Genomic DNA, 19673 nt, shown 5'->3' with positions numbered 1-19673 from the left:
GTTAAATGCTTTCAATTCCTGAATTGAGATAATTAATTCTCTGATATTAACATTTGTGTGTAATCTTGTGTCAAAATTTGTGCTGAATTATTATATACCTGAGAGTATAAAGTTCTTTTGAGCCTCTACAAGATGCATATCCATCATCTCTGTAATTTCCAGAAGATTATTCACCTTACATTATTTTTACAATTCATGTTGATTCATAGGGTGGGTATGAACATTGGGTTCAGCTATTTGTTTATTTTAAAGCACCATCCAATACCGAATAATTTAGGGCAACTTACACTGTAAAAGCTAGAATAATAAATTGAGAAACAGATCATATGCAGAAGAAAACAAGCCAAAGAAAAAGAGCAAAAACATAATCTATAGGTAAATGCTTGGAAAGCGTTAAGCATAGAAACTTGTAGTCCAACATATTTGTAGGGTATCAGATTGTAAACACTGGTTAAAATTATAGTTTTCTCTTGTGTCTTGGTCTTAATTGTTTGAAATTATATCTGTTCACTAATGGAGGATATGTGCTGGTGGACTGAATTTCCTTCGCCTTTCCCCAGAGAGATAGGGGTCCATTCAGAATGTGCAGAGGTTAGAGAGAAAACAAGAGTGAGGCAAACTTACAACCACAATTGATCCCAAAATTTCTGTTGATAAGCAAGACATTTGTTAAGTTTGTTTTGCCCCATTTTACAACCTTTCTAGCCACATTTGTTAAGTGAATTGCTGCAGTTGTTAAGTTAGTTACATGGTTGTTAAGTGAATCTAGTTTCTCCATTGACTTTGCTTGTCAAAAGGTTACAAAAGTTGACCAATGACCCCAGGACACTGCAACCGTCATAAATCTGAGTTAGTTGCCAAGTGCCTGAATTTTGATCATGTGACCATGGGGATGTTACAGTGGTCATAAGTCACTTTTTTCAGTGCTGTTGTAACTGATAGTCACTGAATGAACTGTTGTAAGTTAAAGACTACTGTATCTGTCACATTCTGCCTTATTGTCCTGTTTATATTAGTAGACACCTTAATTTGTTCAGAACTGCTGGACAGGAAGGCTTGTTTCTCCTTTTCATACACTATGAAATAGAGAGTGGATGGTAAAAGCACAAAACTTTCTGTAACTTTGTTTATATATAAGGAAACAATCTCTTGTCAGGTCTAGCCTAACCCACTTGTAACTGATTCAGCATCTACTTTAATACTAATATACTGGAAAGAGGACCTTTGCCCTGCAAATGTGGGATTTCAACTCCCCTTAATGAAGAAGGCTGGGAATTGCATGTCAACATATGAAGTGGGCATAAGATAGTTTGCATTGGCACTCCTAATTATGTAAATTATAAATATATATCTCTTCAAATTTGGAATTATAACTTCTGATATTATAGCAGTATAATAATGTTGGGGTATCTCTTTGCAGGAAGTATGACAGTATAATTGCTTCATGGTAAATTCAGATACATTGTAACTTGGGAGTTTGGTCCAGCTGTCCTGGGTAGGCTGTTGGTCTTGCTGAGTAAAACCTGGGAAACCATGGTTATTCCAGGTTTCAGGCAAGATAATTCTGGTGAGCTTTTATAGGAATAGTGGGCAGAGCTGGTACACCTAGTCTTTCTTTTCCCCCTCCTCTTTCATTGTGTGTCTGGTTTACTCACCCTTTCTGTTCCCTCCTTATGTTACCTTCCCTTAGATCTGTCACCATTTCCTTGCCATTCTTAAATTCGAGTGCAGCAAATCCACCTGGCCCAGTCTTGCCCAATCTTCTTCACTGCCCTTTCCTTTATCACATATTGCACACAGTTGACTCTTTGACCTTCCATTTTTCCCACTCTGCCTGGCTGACCAAACCCACATTCTGGTTCTAGACACAGCCTGCCCAGAACTGTTTCAATCACAGAATATTTTTCATCTGCATATTGCTTAATCTCTAAGTAATGTATCTATCTTGTGACTTGGATTTTAACATTTGTATGTTTCCCATGACTTTAGAGCTGTTTACAGCGCTCTTTCAGAGCTGAAGTCTTCACCTGTCCTGCTTGCCGACATGACCTTGGAAAGGGCTACATCATGGTTCCCAACAAGATATTGCAGACACTACTTGACCAGTTCTTCCCTGGTTATAGCAAAGGTCGATGATATGTATTTGTAACCTTCTTCTCCAAATGACTGAATAAACTAAAAGAACAAAACATCTAGGAAAACAGTGGACCAGCCAGCTTGAGGGAATTCATATTTACTATCACATTGTGAAGCCGCTAATTCAACCCTCTTTCCCATTTAGCAATCTGTCGTGTAGTAAGAACTTCAAATTCTCAGCTTCCTTTCCACAAAGGTAGTTTTGAACAGATGACCATTAGTTTGTATGCAGGAACAAATGCTTTCTTGGCTCTGGCCACAGTAGTAGCAGGTCTTCAGTTGTTTTTGTAACTACCTCAGTTGGAGAAAATAAATTGGGGGAAGTTTAGCAACACATCCAATGAAGTTTAGCTACACACTATCTTCTGAACATTAGTTTTGCCTGGTCCATGCAATTTGATTTTGCAACAAGAAAACAGCACGTAAGAAGCCAATTTTATTGAGAACATCAAATGCTGTGGTGTGCATAATTCTTTATTGTATTTTCTCTCCCGCTGTCTTTCTTACTCCTTTTGCAACAACAAGCTTTTAGTCTATTTTTGTGAGCGTTATTGTGCTCTCGTATCTTCTGCAAGTTGACTACTAAGGACTGAGAATATGAATGCATTGTTGCTGTTGATGTAAAGTGATTTGTGTTTTTTGCACTTAAAGAGGGTGTTCAAGACACTCTTAATTGTGTAAAAACTATTTCATATAAAACAAGCCACTTTTGTAATAGGTAAAATTGTTTGCTTTTAGTAGGTCTTGTATTAGTGGCAATACATCTTATACAGCATTGAAAGCAGTGCAAGCTTGGAGAGCTCAAATTGCTTCATATTGTGATCTGAAATTTTATATACAGTATATTCCCCACCCCTGAATATACTTATTAAATATTTTATGATTCATAAGGTGTTGATTGTTTGCATTTTACACCCATGACATGATAGCAAGTAATTTCCTAAAATAGTGTTTTATATATTACATAAAATTCCATTTGAAATTTTGATAAATGGAATTAGTAAACCTGAAATTTACATTGGTCCGTTGGGCATTTGCCTTGCAGAGTTATATATTTTAAAATGCATTTTTATAAGACTTTCATTTCATATCAGCTTTTGATTATAGAAAGTAAATGCTGCTATCAGAACAGATACGTTTGAGTACTTACATACTATTTTAATATATACAGTTGTTTGAACATTGCTTGAATTGGGAAGCTGGTGTTATCCCTGTATTATAAATTGAGACGGAAGCTTTTTGATTTCAAGTCTGGTTTAGGTATGGTACTGAACATTGGATTAGATTATTTAACTGGTTTCAGTTTACATTCCAATCTTTTTCCTTTAGCAGGAAGAAATTAAAATTAAAATAGGATAGTTTAAAAAAAGAGTGTTGAATTCACATATAAGAATGTTGGAATGTTTAACTTAACAGGTTAAAGCCATAGTGACCTACTTTACATGTAACACTAAGTAAAACAGAAATCATTATGGATGAACTAGGACAGTATCTCAACTCAGGTTGGTTTATATTATACTTAGTCAGGATAACAAAACTATAATTAAACATGACTTATTTGAATTATCCACAGATTGAATGAACCAAATTTTTTCAGCTGTGATAGTAAAAGATATCTAGTTAGATAAAAATTAAAAGCAGTACTTTCCTGTTTCTCCCTCAGATACACAAATATTGAGTTGGCTATGTCAGCCAATGGCCTTTTTAGTCAAAGAGTTTATGAATTTGCAGCTAAAGCAAGATAAGGAAGCAAAATTTCATAAATGGTTTTAGCTTTTCATAAATGGTTTTAGCTTTTCTGCAATAGCAGTCTCCAGAGTGATGAGACAGCTGTGAGATTAAAAGCTTCTTTTGGGCTTTCAGTCATGGTAGTGAGTATATCTTCAGCCTAGATAAAGCGTTAACTATCTTTTCATGCCTCAGAAACCTCTAGTCTGGCTATATTGAATGCCGATCCCCATTTCTAATGCCATTTTAACCTCAGTGATGAATAAAATTGGGAGAATCAATAATACAACTTTTATTTAGAAAACCAGTTGCAGAGTTTGATCAAGAATCTTTGCTTATTTTGTAAAGATAGTTAATATTAATCACAAGCTGATTGAAACCCAAGTCACATATTAGCATGGCTTATACATGAACTTATGCCCTGTACATATATTAAAACTGTAAGTTAGCATTTAGACCAGACAACAGTTAATTTTAATATTTAGGTAGGAGATGAAAATATTCAGTGGCCAACTTCTGGCATCATGCTAATTAATGACTTTTTGAACAAGCTATAGTATTTTGGCTCACCTAAACTATAAACCAAGAATCAACAATTTTGCACAATGGCCCAAATATTACCCTGCCTCCTATCACAAAATTAAAAACTGCCAAATTTTCTGGAATTTTGATAACTTACTTTGAGTGGCTGGAAATTAGTGAACCTTTGGGTGAATTAAATGTTGGGATTTTCATGAACATTTCAGAATTTTAAGAATGCTGAAATAAAATAATTTTGGGGGGAGGGCAGTTGCCTTTTTCTGCTCCCTGTCATAAGTCATGGCCTAGGAGGCACAGTGAGCAACTAGCTTTGTGCACCACACTAAGCATAAAGAAAACACAACTTCTTTTTGGCTTATGCAAGACCTCCCCATGTCCACTTCAGAATATACAGAGCTTCTTTGGTCTAGTGATTAAGGCACCAGGCTAGGAACCTGAAAACTGAATTTTAGTCCCACTTTAGGCATGAAAGCCAGTTGGGTGACCAGGCCAGTCTCACAGGGTTGTGGCGAAAATAAGAGGAGAAAGTGTTTGTCCCCTTGAGTTATTTTTAAAAATAAAGGCGGGATAAAAAATAAAATATATTTGCTAAGCTAGCTATCCGGTGCTAAAGTTAGCTAAAAAAATAACCAAATGGTACTGCTAATAAAAAGTTGATCATTTCTCTGATACATTGTAATAGTTGGCTCTCTTACAGAGTAATTCCTATTGAATCACCAGGAGTTTATCCCAAGTTCATTTGCTGTAAAATTACAACCTCAGGGTCTACTGGAGCATTAAATGAAGACTTTTTCCCCATAAATAATTTGTTGCTTGGATTATCATATGTAGGAAGCACTTTATTACTCATTTCCTATTCCAGCAAGCTTCTCTGAAACCAGAGGTGGTAAGCCCCACACTAAATGGGGTGTTTTGTGGTTCTTTTTAAGCAGTTCTTGAAGCAGTTTTCATAGTGGTCAGCTTGCCATCAATGTCTTCAAATTGGATTTCTCTTTTGACAGTTGTGGGCATCTCTTTGTTCAATGTGAGATAGCTTTTAAAAGTTATGTGTTTTTGATGTGTGCTGTAAAGGATGTACTCTCATCCTTTAATTTCAAATAATAAATTCAGATTGTTGCACTTGCATTTAATTGCTGTAGCATATTGTAATTGATTGAACTCATAACTACTGTGATAGCACTGTTTTCCAACAGTCCCATATCAGACCACATTACACCAAGGTTTATAGGTCATATTCTGAGAAGTGTGTCTGACCCGCATGTGTACGTGTGTATTTGTGGTTTTTGTTGATTATGCCTTAAGTCAGTCTACAGAACTGTGACCAAGAAATTGGAAATTAGCTATGCTATAGGCTACAGTTCTTGCACTGAATGTGTTAAGTCAGTTTTACAGAAAATGGCTGACTGATTAAGTAATATTCAGCAAAGATTAACCTAAAAGGGAACAGGGCTTTCTCATTTGCCAAACCATGTGCCCTTTAAATATCTGTATTAGAACAAAATGTATTAGAAATCTTAATGCTAGCAATCCTGCAGGCAACCTTTTGTTCTCGCAAGTGTAATCATTAGAGCCCTAGCAAAGCCTCTCAAAGTGCCTCACTTAGGGTGGGGGGGTGTGAGATCACAAATGCTGCTGAGAAAGTGTCTCATGCCTACTTGGCTCACATTAATGTCCATATTCTGAAGAAAGTGACCTGTATTTTGCTAGTCGGATTGAAATCAAGCTTCAAAAACTGAAGTCAACTAGTTTTAATTGGCACGTTAACAAGAGAAAATTTAAAAAATATCAGTTCTAGGTCACATAATTATAAACAACAAAGATGCACTGCCATAATCTAACAGAGTGTGGTACATTTTTTTTACAAAGCCACCTGCTTTCGACCGTATCAAACTGTTAATGGTTGTCCATGACTTCATTCATACAAAATGAATAGTAACTCCATTCTACCTCCGCTCAAAACCAAGGGAAATACATTATAAAACTGTCCTTAAAAAAATGGGGTTAATCTGTATCACAGCATTTGGATGAGCAGGTGCATAGTCATGACTGTTTAAACAGTGTATTGCTTTTGTTCATACAGTTCAATGCTTATTATTAAATCACAGAAAAGCAGCCCTGATAGAAAAGAGGGGCTTAATCAAGGCCACTTCAGCATGGATTGACATGGGAACTGAGGCACTGTATCAAATCAATTGCCGCTTAATAAAAGTATTTACAAATAGCTGCACAGAAATTTAATTAACAGAGTGGAGTTTTCAAAAAATATACATTGTATATAAAATGTGCTAACTGGGCTGAAGATTTCGCCTGTCTTCACAGTGCTGCAAATACAGCAAGAAAAATTAAGCCCAGTGATCGGAAAAGGGGGTGGGGGGTGGGGGGGAAGGAAGCTGGTCCTAAGATGATGCTCTCTTCTTCTCAGCAAAAGGGGATTCATAGACCTCCATTGGTGGGCAGGTACAGATCAGATGCTGGTCCCCATAGATGTCATCAATTCTGGCAATTGTAGGCCAAAACTTACTTTCAGGTTTCACAAACGGCTAAGGAAGAGGAAGGAATATTTAGAAAAGCTATACAGTACAACATCTAAACTACAAAAAATTAGTAATTACAATGTGCTTATGTATATTAAAAAGGGGTATACCATAGGGGGTGAAATACATCAAGGAAAGCTTTCAAGGCAAGGTATTGATTGTAAGCCCTATACGATTTGGAAAGATCCTATTTGGAAGTCTTTCAATGACCAGACCAGGAGTTTGAGATATATGAAGTTGTTTTACTCATTAAAGACAAATTAGGTAACCTGCATTCTGTGCTTCACCCCAGCATCCAAACATTCTGCCAGTGAAACTCAGCAGCACATTTGGGGGGGGGGGGTTGGTCCTCCAAAATAAGGATGGAAATGAAAGTGAGAAACCTCTACAGGGAAACCTCCAATTTGCACTTTTATAGCCCACCATAAATGATCTCAAACTGCACTAGTGAAACAACCATTTTGCTGCCGAATTTCAGTATTACCAGTTTGGGCTCTTTCAGAAGTATTGGAGGGTGGAAGTGATGGGACTGATGAGCCAACTGCAGGTTTCCCACTTCCATATTCCAATTATCCGAAAAAACATCTTTTTCCTTGAAGATGTTTTGCTTCACATCCAAGAAAGAAGCTTCTTCAGGTCAGGTTCAATTGAGAATTGAAGAAGCTTCTTGGATGAGAAGGAAAAAAACAAAGACTGGTTGCCTTTTGAAAAGCACTTTTGGGACAACCATGACCTGGATGACTGAGAATCTCCATAGATGTTCCTTGTTTTGCTTTGGACACCATTTTCTTGTTGATACAAAGATTTTATCTTATTCTTGTAGGAACTAAACCAAAGCCAGATCAAAACAAAACAGGTTAGTTCTTTATTTCACTTCTTGCGGTGGAAACAGTTCTTTTCATCGAATACCTCCTCTCTTCAATGCAACACATTGCTTTTGAACTCGCCAGTTTCCAAAGCAGTTGGTGAAAAGTCATTGCTAGGAGGGCTAGTTTTTTGAGAGAAAAAATTGCTGAAAATTTACAGAATTTTCTATTTCTCTTTAAGCACACACAAGAATACTCAAGTAAATATTTCATTTTTCCAGTATGTATAGGAGCATCACTTCAGAACAGGGATGCCAGCAGTCTGAGCACAGTAGATTGGCCTCAAACAAAAAATAAGCTACATTATACTTTTTTGTTAAATCTGTATTATGCTCTGCTGGTTTCTGGCCTAGAAAGCTCTCCCACGTACATGTATCTGCTATATTCAATGCAAGAAAGGTATCAGCATTTTTTCATGCCAGTGTCTTCTAGTCTAGGGCATGTAGTGCTAACTGTGATCATGATGGACATCTGCAAGACAGAAAAAATTCTCTTCCTCTATGGCAGCCCCAAACAAAACTGAATGCAGTAAGAAGAGCATGGGTTCTTGTCTGGTTTTCAAACACCCATTAGAGGTTTTTCAGCACATCTGATGGAACATATTGTTGGCTTGTAAAACTGACCAGAACACTTCTAATAAAATTGCTCAAAATATAATTGTGAAACGGTAACCCATTACTTACTAGTGGAAAAGCAGCCACTTCTCTAGAGTATGGGCGATCCCAATTGGGCACAGCCAGGCAGGTCAAGGTGTGTGGGGCCATCTAAATCAAAGAAATGTAGTTTAGAACCCTCAAAGTAAAAAGAGCCCTCACCCATTGTTTAGTGTGAACAAGGAGCACCCGGTCGAAGTCTCACAAAAATAAAACCCTTCTGAATTTACCTTTAAGGGGTTAACTCTAGCATCCATCCTTCCTTCTTCTATATCAGCTATTTCTTGTCGAATACTGATCATAGCATCACAAAACCTGTCTAGCTCTGCTTTGTCTTCAGACTCGGTTGGTTCTATCATGAGGGTTCCTGCTACTGGCCAGGACATTGTTGGAGCGTGGAATCCTAGGAAACATGAATTCTAATTGTTCACCTGATGTTTAAAGTAATGAACCTCAATAGTCAGAAAACATCTCAATCATTTATCTCTTCTAGATCAATCTCTGTTCTAATCTGCTTTATGAGGACAATATGAAATAAATATATGCATTTCTGTATTTTGCTTAAAGCCATTTGTATGTCCTCTACTTTCCTCTTGATCCGAAGAAAAGCCATCAGCAGCATTAAAAATCATATCGCTGCCCTGTTGTGAAATATGTAGCATTCAAAATGAAGAAGGGGTTAGGAAAGGAAGAAGAAAAAAAATCTCACCATAATCCTGAAGCCGCTTAGCAACATCCACAGCTTCAATATTTGCAGTTTTCTTAAAAGGCCGAGTATCCAAAATAAATTCATGAGCTACATAACCTGTTTTGGAGTAAAGATTTAAACATGTGAATTTTTTTTTAAGAATAATAAGGGCCAGGAACAGGGCAGCTCCTCATTTCATTGGGTTACGGAGGGGTCTTCTTGCTGAGCAGACAAGCAACTGCTGGAGATTTGAACGAGGCTTCCTATTTAAGAGGATAAGGGCAGCTTATTCTGGATTTTGATAAAAGCTGTTCGAACTAAGCTTCCCTCAGTTTGTTTCCTTCATTTTTGCTAAATGTCAACATGCTGGTACAATGGCTAACCGCTGGGCAGAAAGTATTCCTATTGATACTTGCCTTTGGAGCCTCTGAAGAGGATTTTGTAGTGGTTCTCTAGTCGCTTTGCCATGTAGTTAGCATTCAGTATTGCAATCTCAGAGGCATGTTTTAGGCCTTTGCCTCCCATCATCTAAAGAGCAAACATGAATGAAAATGGGAAAAACAAAGCCATATTCCTGATACAGATGATTAAACTTTCCATGTTAATGCATTCTATCAATATTTATTCAGTGATTAGTTTATAAGCTTAGATGCCATCACAGTGTGAATGGTTTTGGTGGCTTACACAAACTCATCGATAAATCAGCCAGTACCATTCAGGAGTGGATAGCATATAAATTAGTACTTCCTTGGAGATCTCATCCAAGAAATTAATTTTTTTAAACCTGAACATTTTTAAAGTGAGGCTGTCTTTATCCCTAGTAACTTGGTTCGACAGACTGGGCATAAATCATGCTGCCAAATCTGATTCACCCTTGTTATTGCTGTTATTATTTGTAGTTATTTCTATCTATTTTGAAAGAATAGGGAAGTTTCTTGTAGCAATGTCTCACGTTGCTGGATCTGGTAGAATGCTGTTTACTCTTTCAGCACTTGCTATTTAATCCCTTTAACTGGGATTGTCTGTGATGGGACTTAAAACCATCTGCCATTGTAATATGATGGTTAAAGTGTTGGCCTTGGAATAGGAGAACAAGGTTCAAGTCAACTCTCCAGCTTGGAAGCTCACTGGATGACTTTGGACCAGTCATTCCATCTCGGCTCAGCTTATCTAATGGGTTTATTCTTATTGGGGAAAATAGGAGGGAACACTATGAATGTTGCTGTGAGCTCATGTACCTCACTGAGAGCTGAGATGTGGGCTACAAATCATTGTAGCACCTCTGATTCTTTTTCGAATGCTCAGTTTGTGAATCAACTGTTATGTGGGGGGGTTACAATGGGAAGGAGGGTTTGAAAGCCCCCCTCATGCAACTGGATTACACAATTACTTCTGAATACAAGAAGCTCTTCTCATACAGCCATGCAGGACTTGACCTTCCTGCAGATGTCTGTTATCATCAGTGTGAGAATCTACTAGTACGGAAGAAACAAGCAGAAATTATGGAAGTACCTTGATATAAACCCAGGAAATAGGCAAGATGGCACTGGATCCCCAAGGGGCAGCACTGATGGTGCCTAATGGGCTTGAATCTGCATCGTGTGGTGACGCAATGACAGGGTGGCTGGGCAGGAAAGGAGCCAGGTGCATCTTCCTAAAAGGGCAGCAAGAAAAGAACTTGAACATCCAGCTTCCCTCCTACTGTAACACCAACAGACATAGCACGGTGTTTTAATTAGCCAGAATCAAAGGTCTGCTTAAGTACATTAAGGTCTGCTTAAGTACATTTCATTCTGAACCTCCAAAACAAAATGGAAAGAAAATTGCTTTGGCAGCATCCAGCTTCCTGCATTTCTGTCTACCAGTGTTTCTCAATCCATTTAAAGATGGATGGACTTCAACTCCTTACTAGCTGAGGATTTCGGAGTTGAAACCATCCATCTTAAACTACATGGAAAAAACCCCCCAATAAAAATACATGCTCTTATCAGAAGAAATAGACACCAACACTCCAATCGGTCCCATGCCAGGTCCTCCTCCACCATGAGGAATGCAAAATGTTTTGTGAAGATTTAAGTGAGAAACATCTGACCCGTAGTCTCCAGGACGGCACAGGCCAACCTGTCAGGGAAAGAAAAGAAAAATGTTCCCAATCCAAAATCTAGATGTTAAAAGATTTAGAGCATGGTGGGGAACTACATAATCTGGCCTGCAGGGGCATCTGCCAGTTGTGAGCCAAAAAGTCAAGACGGCAACCATGATGGTGCACTTAAAACTCCCCCCATTTTGAAAATGTAGAGAACTTTGAGTGCACCAATAGAAGAGAATATTTGTAGCTCGGTTGAACTGTGGGGCCCTTGGTGTTCTCTGAGTTTGGTTGTTTTCTTGCAGACATTTCATTTATCCAGCTAGCTAGCATCATCAGGGCTAGAAAGGAATGGGGCTCTAGCACTGACAATGTTACATAGATAATGAAATATCTGCAGGATAACAAAATTTGCACCATTGGTGGCTGCTATATGGATTTTTCTTTTTGACAAAAAATAAAAATAAAAATGGGTGCAATAGTTGTACCATAGTGGTTTCCCTTTTCAGCTTTTTGACAATACCCTTCAGTTAGTCCTGCTGGGTTGTTGAATGCTGTGAGCCTACTCTTCCTCTCTGGCTGGTCTCACAAGATTTTTTTTCTTTTTTACTTTATGAAGTAAAATAACTTTACTTTGTGGACTGCTCTGATTTTGGAATAAGTGGTTCCTAATAGCTACATTCTCCCAATCAAAAGCCTCTTCTGGTAGCCAAATGACATACACTGTGAAATATTTTCCTGTGTTTCTGTCACATGTTATCTTGTTATCTCATTTTTCAGTGGAACCGAATGATTAAAGATGGGGAACTGACTCACTGCTTTCTCCACACCGCAATGTCTCATTATGTCTCTCCTGACTCATCGTTTTTTGAAACTGTAAAGGTCCAAATATTACACTTTTCCCATATGGATGACTTGCTTTTCTGCCTTTCTATAAACTTTTTCATGTCAAAATTATGAATAATTAGTATGAGAATGATCCAAGATTTCAGAAATTCAGGGCTACAGAATTACTGAATATGAGAAATCAGCCATACTTGTAAATCTCGATGCTGCCACTATCAAAATCCCATGCATCAGAGCCTCATAATGTTGTCCATTTCTAAGTCAAACATTTGGATATGCCTCGACCTTTTTCCAGTATTTTTAAAAAAACCATGAACTAAAAGGATTTGCCTTTGTCTATTTCTATTTCTCACCTGAGCATTCATATTTGCTCCATCTAAATAAACTTGGCCTCCATGCTTGTGAATCAGATCACATACATCGCTGATCTGTTCTTCAAAGACACCATTAGTGGATGGATATGTGATCATGATAGCCGCTAGGTTTTCTTTGTGCTTATCTACCTGCAAGAAGAAAGGGGAAAAATGATAACACTGTGACATATCTGAGTGATTAAAAACAAGATTCTTCCTTCTCAACTCCTCACATGGAACATTACCAAATTTTAAGAAAAATAAAATCTGTCTCTATCAGTTTGGCATAAAAGGCCTATCAAGTCAGATCTGGTACATTTAATTTGGTCTTAGCAACTCCATCAAGCAGCAACTCCTAGCAAAGGTTCCATCCCTCTCCTTTAACTCAATGTTTCTCAATCTTGGCAACTTTAAGATGAGTGAACTTCATCTCCCATCACTGGCTGGGGAATTCTGGCAGCTGAAGTCCACAAGTCGTTGCCAAGGTTGGGAAACGCCACTGAAGATTATCAAACTTCTCTCCACAGAGTAAATACTCTATTTGGTACCCAAAATCTTTCATAACCATTTATGCAATTCTCACTAATATTCAGCTTTGTGTTAATAAAAGGAGGGAAATAGTAAATAGCCACAAAAACAGACACATCTGCAGCATTGATTCTCAAACAAAGAATATTTCAAAAATAGCCAAAAAAAGTATGTGTCATAAAAACATTTTAAAGGACAATTTTTCTCATTTTTTCTAAACATTCATAATTTATAATAGAGGAATGTATTTGGACAAAGAGCAGCAAACTAACCATTGCTTTCAGATGGCTCACATCAATGCTTCCATTTTTATCCACTTCTATTGGCTGGATCTTCATCCCTGCCATCTGAGCACTTGCTGGGTTGGTACCATGAGCTGATTTAGGAATAAGGCAGACCTTTAAGAAGAAAATGAATAGGGTGTCATGAACTGAAAACATGATCATTACAATTCAGTGTGTAACCTTGTTAAATCTTGAAGCTGTCTGATTAACTCCAGCTTGATTATATCATAGACGCAACATATTGAAAATATTAATCTAAGCAGTATATATTTTCCTTCAGGCTGAGTATGAATGAGTATGAGTATGCATGAGTGGTAAATCATGCTTATAGCTTTGCATTAATTGTCAATCAGCTAACAAGAATAATGAAAGACAGGCAGAAAGGCTACAAATAATACCTATCATATAACTAGTATTTTTTCACAAGGAAGTAATTTATATTAAAATCTCCAGCTTGGGAGCAAAGATATTATCAGACAGAAAATCACATGATTCCCTTCTTCAGTGATTAAAAACAAAGTCTTAATCACAATAGAAAACTCTTTAGACTGCCTTTCTGAGCATAATGGCTTGATTTTGATTTTAATCTACCTTTTGCTTTAAGACTGCTAATCAGCTAGTGAATATAGGACTGTTCACATGATACAAGAGAATCTCATTAAGAATGTCTAGCAGCCATGAGCCACTTTGGTGCAGTGGTTAAAGCAGCAAGCTAGAAACTGGCAAACAGTGAATTCTAGTTCTGCCTTAGGCACAAAGCCTTGCGCCAATCACACTCTTTCAGCCTTAGGAAGGAGGGCAAACCACATGAAGTGTTCAGTATTTCTTGTATTCATATAAACTCTTGTACGAGTGGAATACAAAATATTGTGTTTTCTGGTCCCCTCCTCCATTTGTTTCAGGAGGAAATGGAAAAGGTATTTGTTTTCGTTCAGTCTAACAAAAACAAAACAACCCCCCCACACACACACCCCGGCTGTACTTCCTGTGAAATCTTTGCAGAACAACTAGTGTGTCTAAAGAAGGAAAAGGCACTTAACTATAGAAGCATACAGAAAATAGTGCAAGTGCATAAAGGCTAGCAAAAGGAGGCAGATCATCTCACCTAGCAACCAGCAAACTGTGCAAATGACAAACAGCCCACAGAGCTTACATTGGACACAGCCAGGCTAATTAAGTCTGTTTCTACCGAAAAACAAGCTGCCATTCTGAAAATAATTAGCTACATAGGGGACAGGAAATCAAAAGTTAGATAAAAGTCCACTTTTTACTTACACTTCGCTGCCATTCTCCTTTTGCATTTAAATAAGCCTTGATTGCAGCTAGCCCAGCATATTCACCTTGTGCTCCACTGCAAAGAAACAAAGCTTATTATAGCATGTTTAGGGTGGTATCAATCAACATCCCTATTTAAAATTCTGTTAATAATCTCCAAAATAAAAATATTGGAATACATCATTCTATGCAGAGAAGGAAGACTAAATGATACTGAATACCACCGCTTTTAAATTCATGTTGCAAACCAAGTCGCCAAAGCAGATTAATATCTTTTTTCCTGAGTCTTTCCCAACTACTGAATTAAAGGGCTATCTGTCCATCTTCGACTCAGCACAAATCAACAAAGTGTGGTTCCCACTGGCTAGCCCAGCCTATCTCTATGGCATCTGCTCTGTGTCACTGCCAAATGGAGGTGTCCTGATTTGTGGATGTATCATACATTTATAAACAAAGTATCTGGAAGATGTGGGGCAATGACACACTGAAAGGGGACAGCCAGAAAGGAAAACCAATCGGGACACTCTCAGCTGAGAACTTTGCCTTTGTCTTTTGAGTAGTTTGCATGTCTTCCCTTCACAACCTCTTCTGACTGGCTGCCCCAGGGCAGAAATAGCCCCAAAGAAGAATGAGGCACTTCTTGCCATGATTATGAAATTAGCTGGCTCCTATGCAGCGGGATGACACAAGCTCAAAGCCTCTACTGGACTGCCATACTCTTCCTAGGGATAGGCATGTGATTGGAACAGAGAAATATGAGGAAATGGTAAGCAAGGCACAAAGGTCTGGTTGAGTATTCCTTTGTATCTTGGATACTGCAATGAAGAAAAGCAACTCAGACATTTTCCAAGCACATATCCATTCATAAATCAGATTGTTGTTACTGAAATCCTAACCATTTAAGATAAAATATATTATTTCCACTTCTAACTATCTAAATCCAAATCAATTTGTACTTCACTGTAACTCTGATGGAAATAAAATACTGTTTCTAGATTCTGTTGCCTAGAACCATTTTTCTATCCTCTTACTCCTTCCATTAATGCAAAGTGTGTGCCTGATACACATCTTCAATGTTAAAATGTTTGTTTTGCCGTGTGCACACGTGGCCCAAAACCTATGTTCCATTTATCATATGTAAATAACGCAGACATTCTTATTCCAGAGATAACTGAGAAAGGAAATGACTACATGAAAAAACCAAAATGAGAGTTTTAAGTCTGCGCAAACTGCAGTAAGTCAAACAAAATTGCTTCTACCTGTTTGGCTGGAATGAAAACTTGTCATAGCCTGTGATCTCACACAGATCCTTCTCAAGCTCTCTAAAAAGCTGCTGGTATCCTTGAGTTTGATCCAGAGGAACAAAAGGATGAATATTGGCAAATTCCTTCCATGTAATAGGCTACAAAACAGACACGGAAACACAGATGGGCACAGAGAAAGAGAAGGAAAAAAATCAGTCATATTTGTGTTAATATATATATATATGTGTGTGCAGTGCTTTTTTTGTAGAAGAAAAAGGTGCCGGAACTCACACATGTCATACAACCCGCCTTGCTTACCATACAAGGTTCCATCCAAAAAAGGTGCCGGAACTCCGTTCTGAGCGTTCTATGACAAAAAAAGCCCTGTGTGTGTGTGTGTCTGTGTCTGTGTGTCTGTGTGTGTGCAAAAATGATAGGAAGCACATGAAATGCAACTCCTAAGCTGACCATAAGGTGTGGCTATTCATTGGAAAACCTACTATAACAACTTTTTGGATGTGGTTGTCAACTGGGATGGAGGAAGTCTAGTGTTTTGTTTCTTTATACAAGGAATGGACATATTTGCTAGAGTTTAGAAAATGAAATCAGTATACATTTTCTAAAGTAAGTAGAGAAATTATTTCTTCAGTCAATTATTTTAGTTTGGACCATGAAATATTTTATCCTCAACTGACCTGCAATAGCCAAAATCATAGTGTGCAACAATTCCTTGGTGATTGTAGAGAGCAAGGAAAATGACCTTGATGGATATATACAAGCTTCATTACCACAGCATTGAGGGATCAAACATGCCCTCAGTCCACAATAGACAGATAATATTTGGAGGAGGCTCAGGTAGATGTCTCCCTAATTCAGTGTAAGAAGAGAGAGGTGACGTGGCCCCACTACATAGACCAGACCTGGAAATCAACTCTTCTAAAGAAAGCTAAGAGTATTTTTATTGAGATTGGCTATAAAAACAGAATCTTGCACATCTGATTATGCCGCAGAATGATCCTATGAGTGAATCAAATTCCACTGTTAATATCCACCTAAAATAACTGGTTCCATTCACAAGATCACCTCTTAACTGGTCTCACCAAAACATAATTCTAAATTGTTCTTTTTTTAGAGAAACAGATGGCAATCTATTCCAAATCTTTGACTTTATTTAATGTTCAGAAAGAATGGTTGAGTAGTTATCTGGAATTTATTTCACACAAAATACATAAATTAAAACAGCTTACTATAAGTTCTGATGAGCTATTCAGCTTCATTGTACAGGATCCCTAAAGGAAGAAAACATACCATCAGGATTTTATTCAAGAAAATTAACAAATATGATTTTTTTTCTCTTTTCAATTTATACCTACCAATGGAATCATGCTGTGAACAAGAGAAATATCTTTGTTTTCTAATCTTTTCATATACCGGACAATATTTGTTTCAGAGTGATAGCTGCAGACACAAAAATTTACATTAACAATGAAAGTAATAATAAAAGCTGAACACTATCTATGCTCCCAAGTCCTCTGTCAGATCAGTAGTACATTCTTCCTCCTGTTAATGTTCATATTTGCTCTAAACTACATTCATTTTTCCAAGTTGGCTATCAATACATATTGATGAAACATTTGTATTTAAATGGACATACAGATAAAAGTACAATGATGAGTATTTTGCTTTAATTGTGTGTCGCTTGCTAATAATTGGTCAAATTACTGTAAACTTAGTGCAAACAACATTCCTAAAATGGAAACTTAGTAGCTTAATATTTTAATTTGCCCTATATTTTCACATAGCACTGTTTTTCTGGAATATCAAATGCCTCATTTTCATCTTTATTACTTTATCAACCAGCATGAGACAAAACAAATTCTAAACAGTTTTACAAACCTGTTGAATACTTGGTGTGTTAGGAATTTCGATGTTCTCTTAAACGAAGTAGCAAAAATGCCTTTTGTTTCTTCATCCATATTCTCTGCAACCAATTCCTTTCAAACATAAAAAGAAACAATCTCTTTTCTCCTCTCAGAATTAATTATTTATTATCATTGTGGTTGTTGTTCTTATTTATTAATTTGGATTTCATTCCTGGAATAGTAACTTATTGGGGGGGGAGCTGTTCCTATTTTGCTGGGATTGCATTTATCTTTGTATAATCTGTTGTGAAGTATAATATGCTCAGTGCAGAAACAGGATTAGTTACTTTCCAAAGAAATTGAGTTTCAGTCTGCTAGTATATCTTCTAAAATAGCTATCTTAGTCTGAAGTGCAACTGGAAACAACTGGAAACAGTTGCAAACAATGAGATATTTCAGGATATATACCTTTTTGATTTCCAAAAGGGTAAAATCACACAGAGATTGTGAAGGCTCAAGGTGATATAGTTATGGATAGCGAGTGATATGAGTAGCTTTACTGAACTTCCCTTCACACTGCTGAAAATTAGGATATTTTTCCAAAATTTTCTGTGATATTGGTGAACGAATGAGAATCCAGGCATCACTGTGCGCTGTTATGGACTCAGTTATGCTCTATATTAACCAATTAATTATTTAGTTTTCTAATCAGTGATCTACTTACAGCTGAAGATTCACAGCCAAAAATCCATAATAGGTCATCTAGGTCTTTTTCATTTACAGTTTCATCAAGAGAAACTCCCAGCTATTGACAGTTGGAAGAAAGAAAGGACACAACTTCTAAGTTCATCAGTGCAAATGTTTCAATACAATGAGCTACACTGAAACAATAACAGAATATATAACCTGGATGATATTTATTGATACTCTCTTTATGAAGATATGTACACCATGCATAGTGTTTTAATAACTTCTATGAACATCAACAATTTAAAATTGTTGTTTTGGGATGTTCTTTCTTCTAACACAGATTCCATGGCTGCTTACTGAGCTTCCCTTCTGAAACAATGACTTTCTTAGAGCACTGATGATGTTACTTAGTTTGATAATGAGATGTCTGCAAGAAAACCACCAGCCTCAGAGACTCCAGAGTTTCTTAGAAAATCTTTATTGGATATCCTTTATCTCTTTAAGGAGAAAATGATAATGAATAATGGATAAAGGCATTAGAATCACTTTTGAGTATCCATTAAGCCAGGGGTGTCAAACTGCCGGCTCGCGGGCTGGAGCGTCACGGAGAAACCGCGCCCATCCCATTTTTGGCAATGGGAAAAAGTTCCGATATGTTGCGCTACGTCACATGACGTCGCGAGTTTGACATGCCTGCATTAAGCTGTCACTTACTGTGTCATCAGGGTAAATCCGAAGGTTTATCTGCCTCTGGGCTGCCCTTTGTAAGACTTCTTCGATGCCACACCCACACTGGATTTTCAAGGTATCAAAATATAGATCATGTTGGAGTTGATGACCTGCTCTCTTCAGACCTAACATAAACAAACACAAACCCACTCAGATTTTTTTGCACAGAGTGCAAAATGTCTTCTGGTTTCTGTAAGTTAAAGTTGAGTTCTACTCTTGCCTTATGCATAAAAGACAGCTGGGTGACATTGGGCCAGTCTCTCTCTCTCAGCATAACCCACAAGGTGGTTGTTGTGGAGAAAACAAAAGGAGAAAGGAATATTCGGTATGTTCACTGCCTTGAGTTATTTATAAAAATATTAGAAAAAGGTGGGATGTAAATAAACAAGCAAACAAATACATTTGGCTGCTAACAGCAACTGTGCTGGGACTACCAGTGACTGAGTTTTCATATTACTAGACCTGAGTCAAATTATTCTAAGTTGTTTCACAAACCTGTTTTAGGAATCACTACACTTTGCAGAATAAACAAAAAAAAAGCTTGTAGCAAAAAAAAAAGATGGCGCCGTGATTAGAATGCAGTATTGCAAGCTAACTCTGCCCACATCCAGGAGCTCAATCCTGACCAGCT

At 37.4% G+C, this 19673-nt stretch overlaps 2 protein-coding genes across 4 annotated transcripts in view; one reads left to right on the top strand and one right to left on the bottom strand.

The window, feature by feature from the left end:
• Window positions 1–2400, top strand: part of UHRF2 (ubiquitin like with PHD and ring finger domains 2) — a 62447-nt gene extending 60047 nt beyond the window's left edge. For all 3 annotated transcript variants that reach the window (XM_083352543.1, XM_083352542.1, XM_083352544.1), the window contains one exon: window positions 1990–2400. In XM_083352543.1, the coding sequence (XP_083208669.1) occupies window positions 1990–2136 (147 nt within the window). In that variant the 3' untranslated portion in view covers window positions 2137–2400. The remainder of the gene's footprint in view (window positions 1–1989) is intronic.
• Window positions 2401–5669: 3269 nt separating this feature from the next.
• GLDC (glycine decarboxylase) overlaps window positions 5670–19673 on the bottom strand; it is a 41918-nt gene continuing 27914 nt past the window's right edge. Inside the window, exons 10-25 of the mRNA XM_083352540.1 lie at window positions 19028–19167; window positions 18348–18428; window positions 17658–17755; window positions 17135–17219; window positions 17009–17050; window positions 15777–15919; window positions 14518–14593; window positions 13231–13356; window positions 12431–12580; window positions 11154–11266; window positions 10658–10799; window positions 9562–9673; window positions 9167–9262; window positions 8688–8860; window positions 8488–8568; window positions 5670–6944 (exon numbers count right to left, since the gene is read on the bottom strand). Of these exons, the coding sequence (XP_083208666.1) occupies window positions 6801–6944; window positions 8488–8568; window positions 8688–8860; window positions 9167–9262; window positions 9562–9673; window positions 10658–10799; window positions 11154–11266; window positions 12431–12580; window positions 13231–13356; window positions 14518–14593; window positions 15777–15919; window positions 17009–17050; window positions 17135–17219; window positions 17658–17755; window positions 18348–18428; window positions 19028–19167 (1802 nt within the window). The 3' untranslated portion in view covers window positions 5670–6800. The remainder of the gene's footprint in view (window positions 6945–8487; window positions 8569–8687; window positions 8861–9166; window positions 9263–9561; window positions 9674–10657; window positions 10800–11153; window positions 11267–12430; window positions 12581–13230; window positions 13357–14517; window positions 14594–15776; window positions 15920–17008; window positions 17051–17134; window positions 17220–17657; window positions 17756–18347; window positions 18429–19027; window positions 19168–19673) is intronic.

Source organism: Vipera ursinii (assembly GCF_947247035.1).
Source record: "Vipera ursinii genome assembly, chromosome: 2".
Classification (NCBI taxonomy): Eukaryota; Metazoa; Chordata; class Lepidosauria; order Squamata; family Viperidae; genus Vipera; species Vipera ursinii.
Note: the sequence above shows the minus strand (reverse complement) of the source record. Positions and strands in the feature narration are given on the sequence as shown.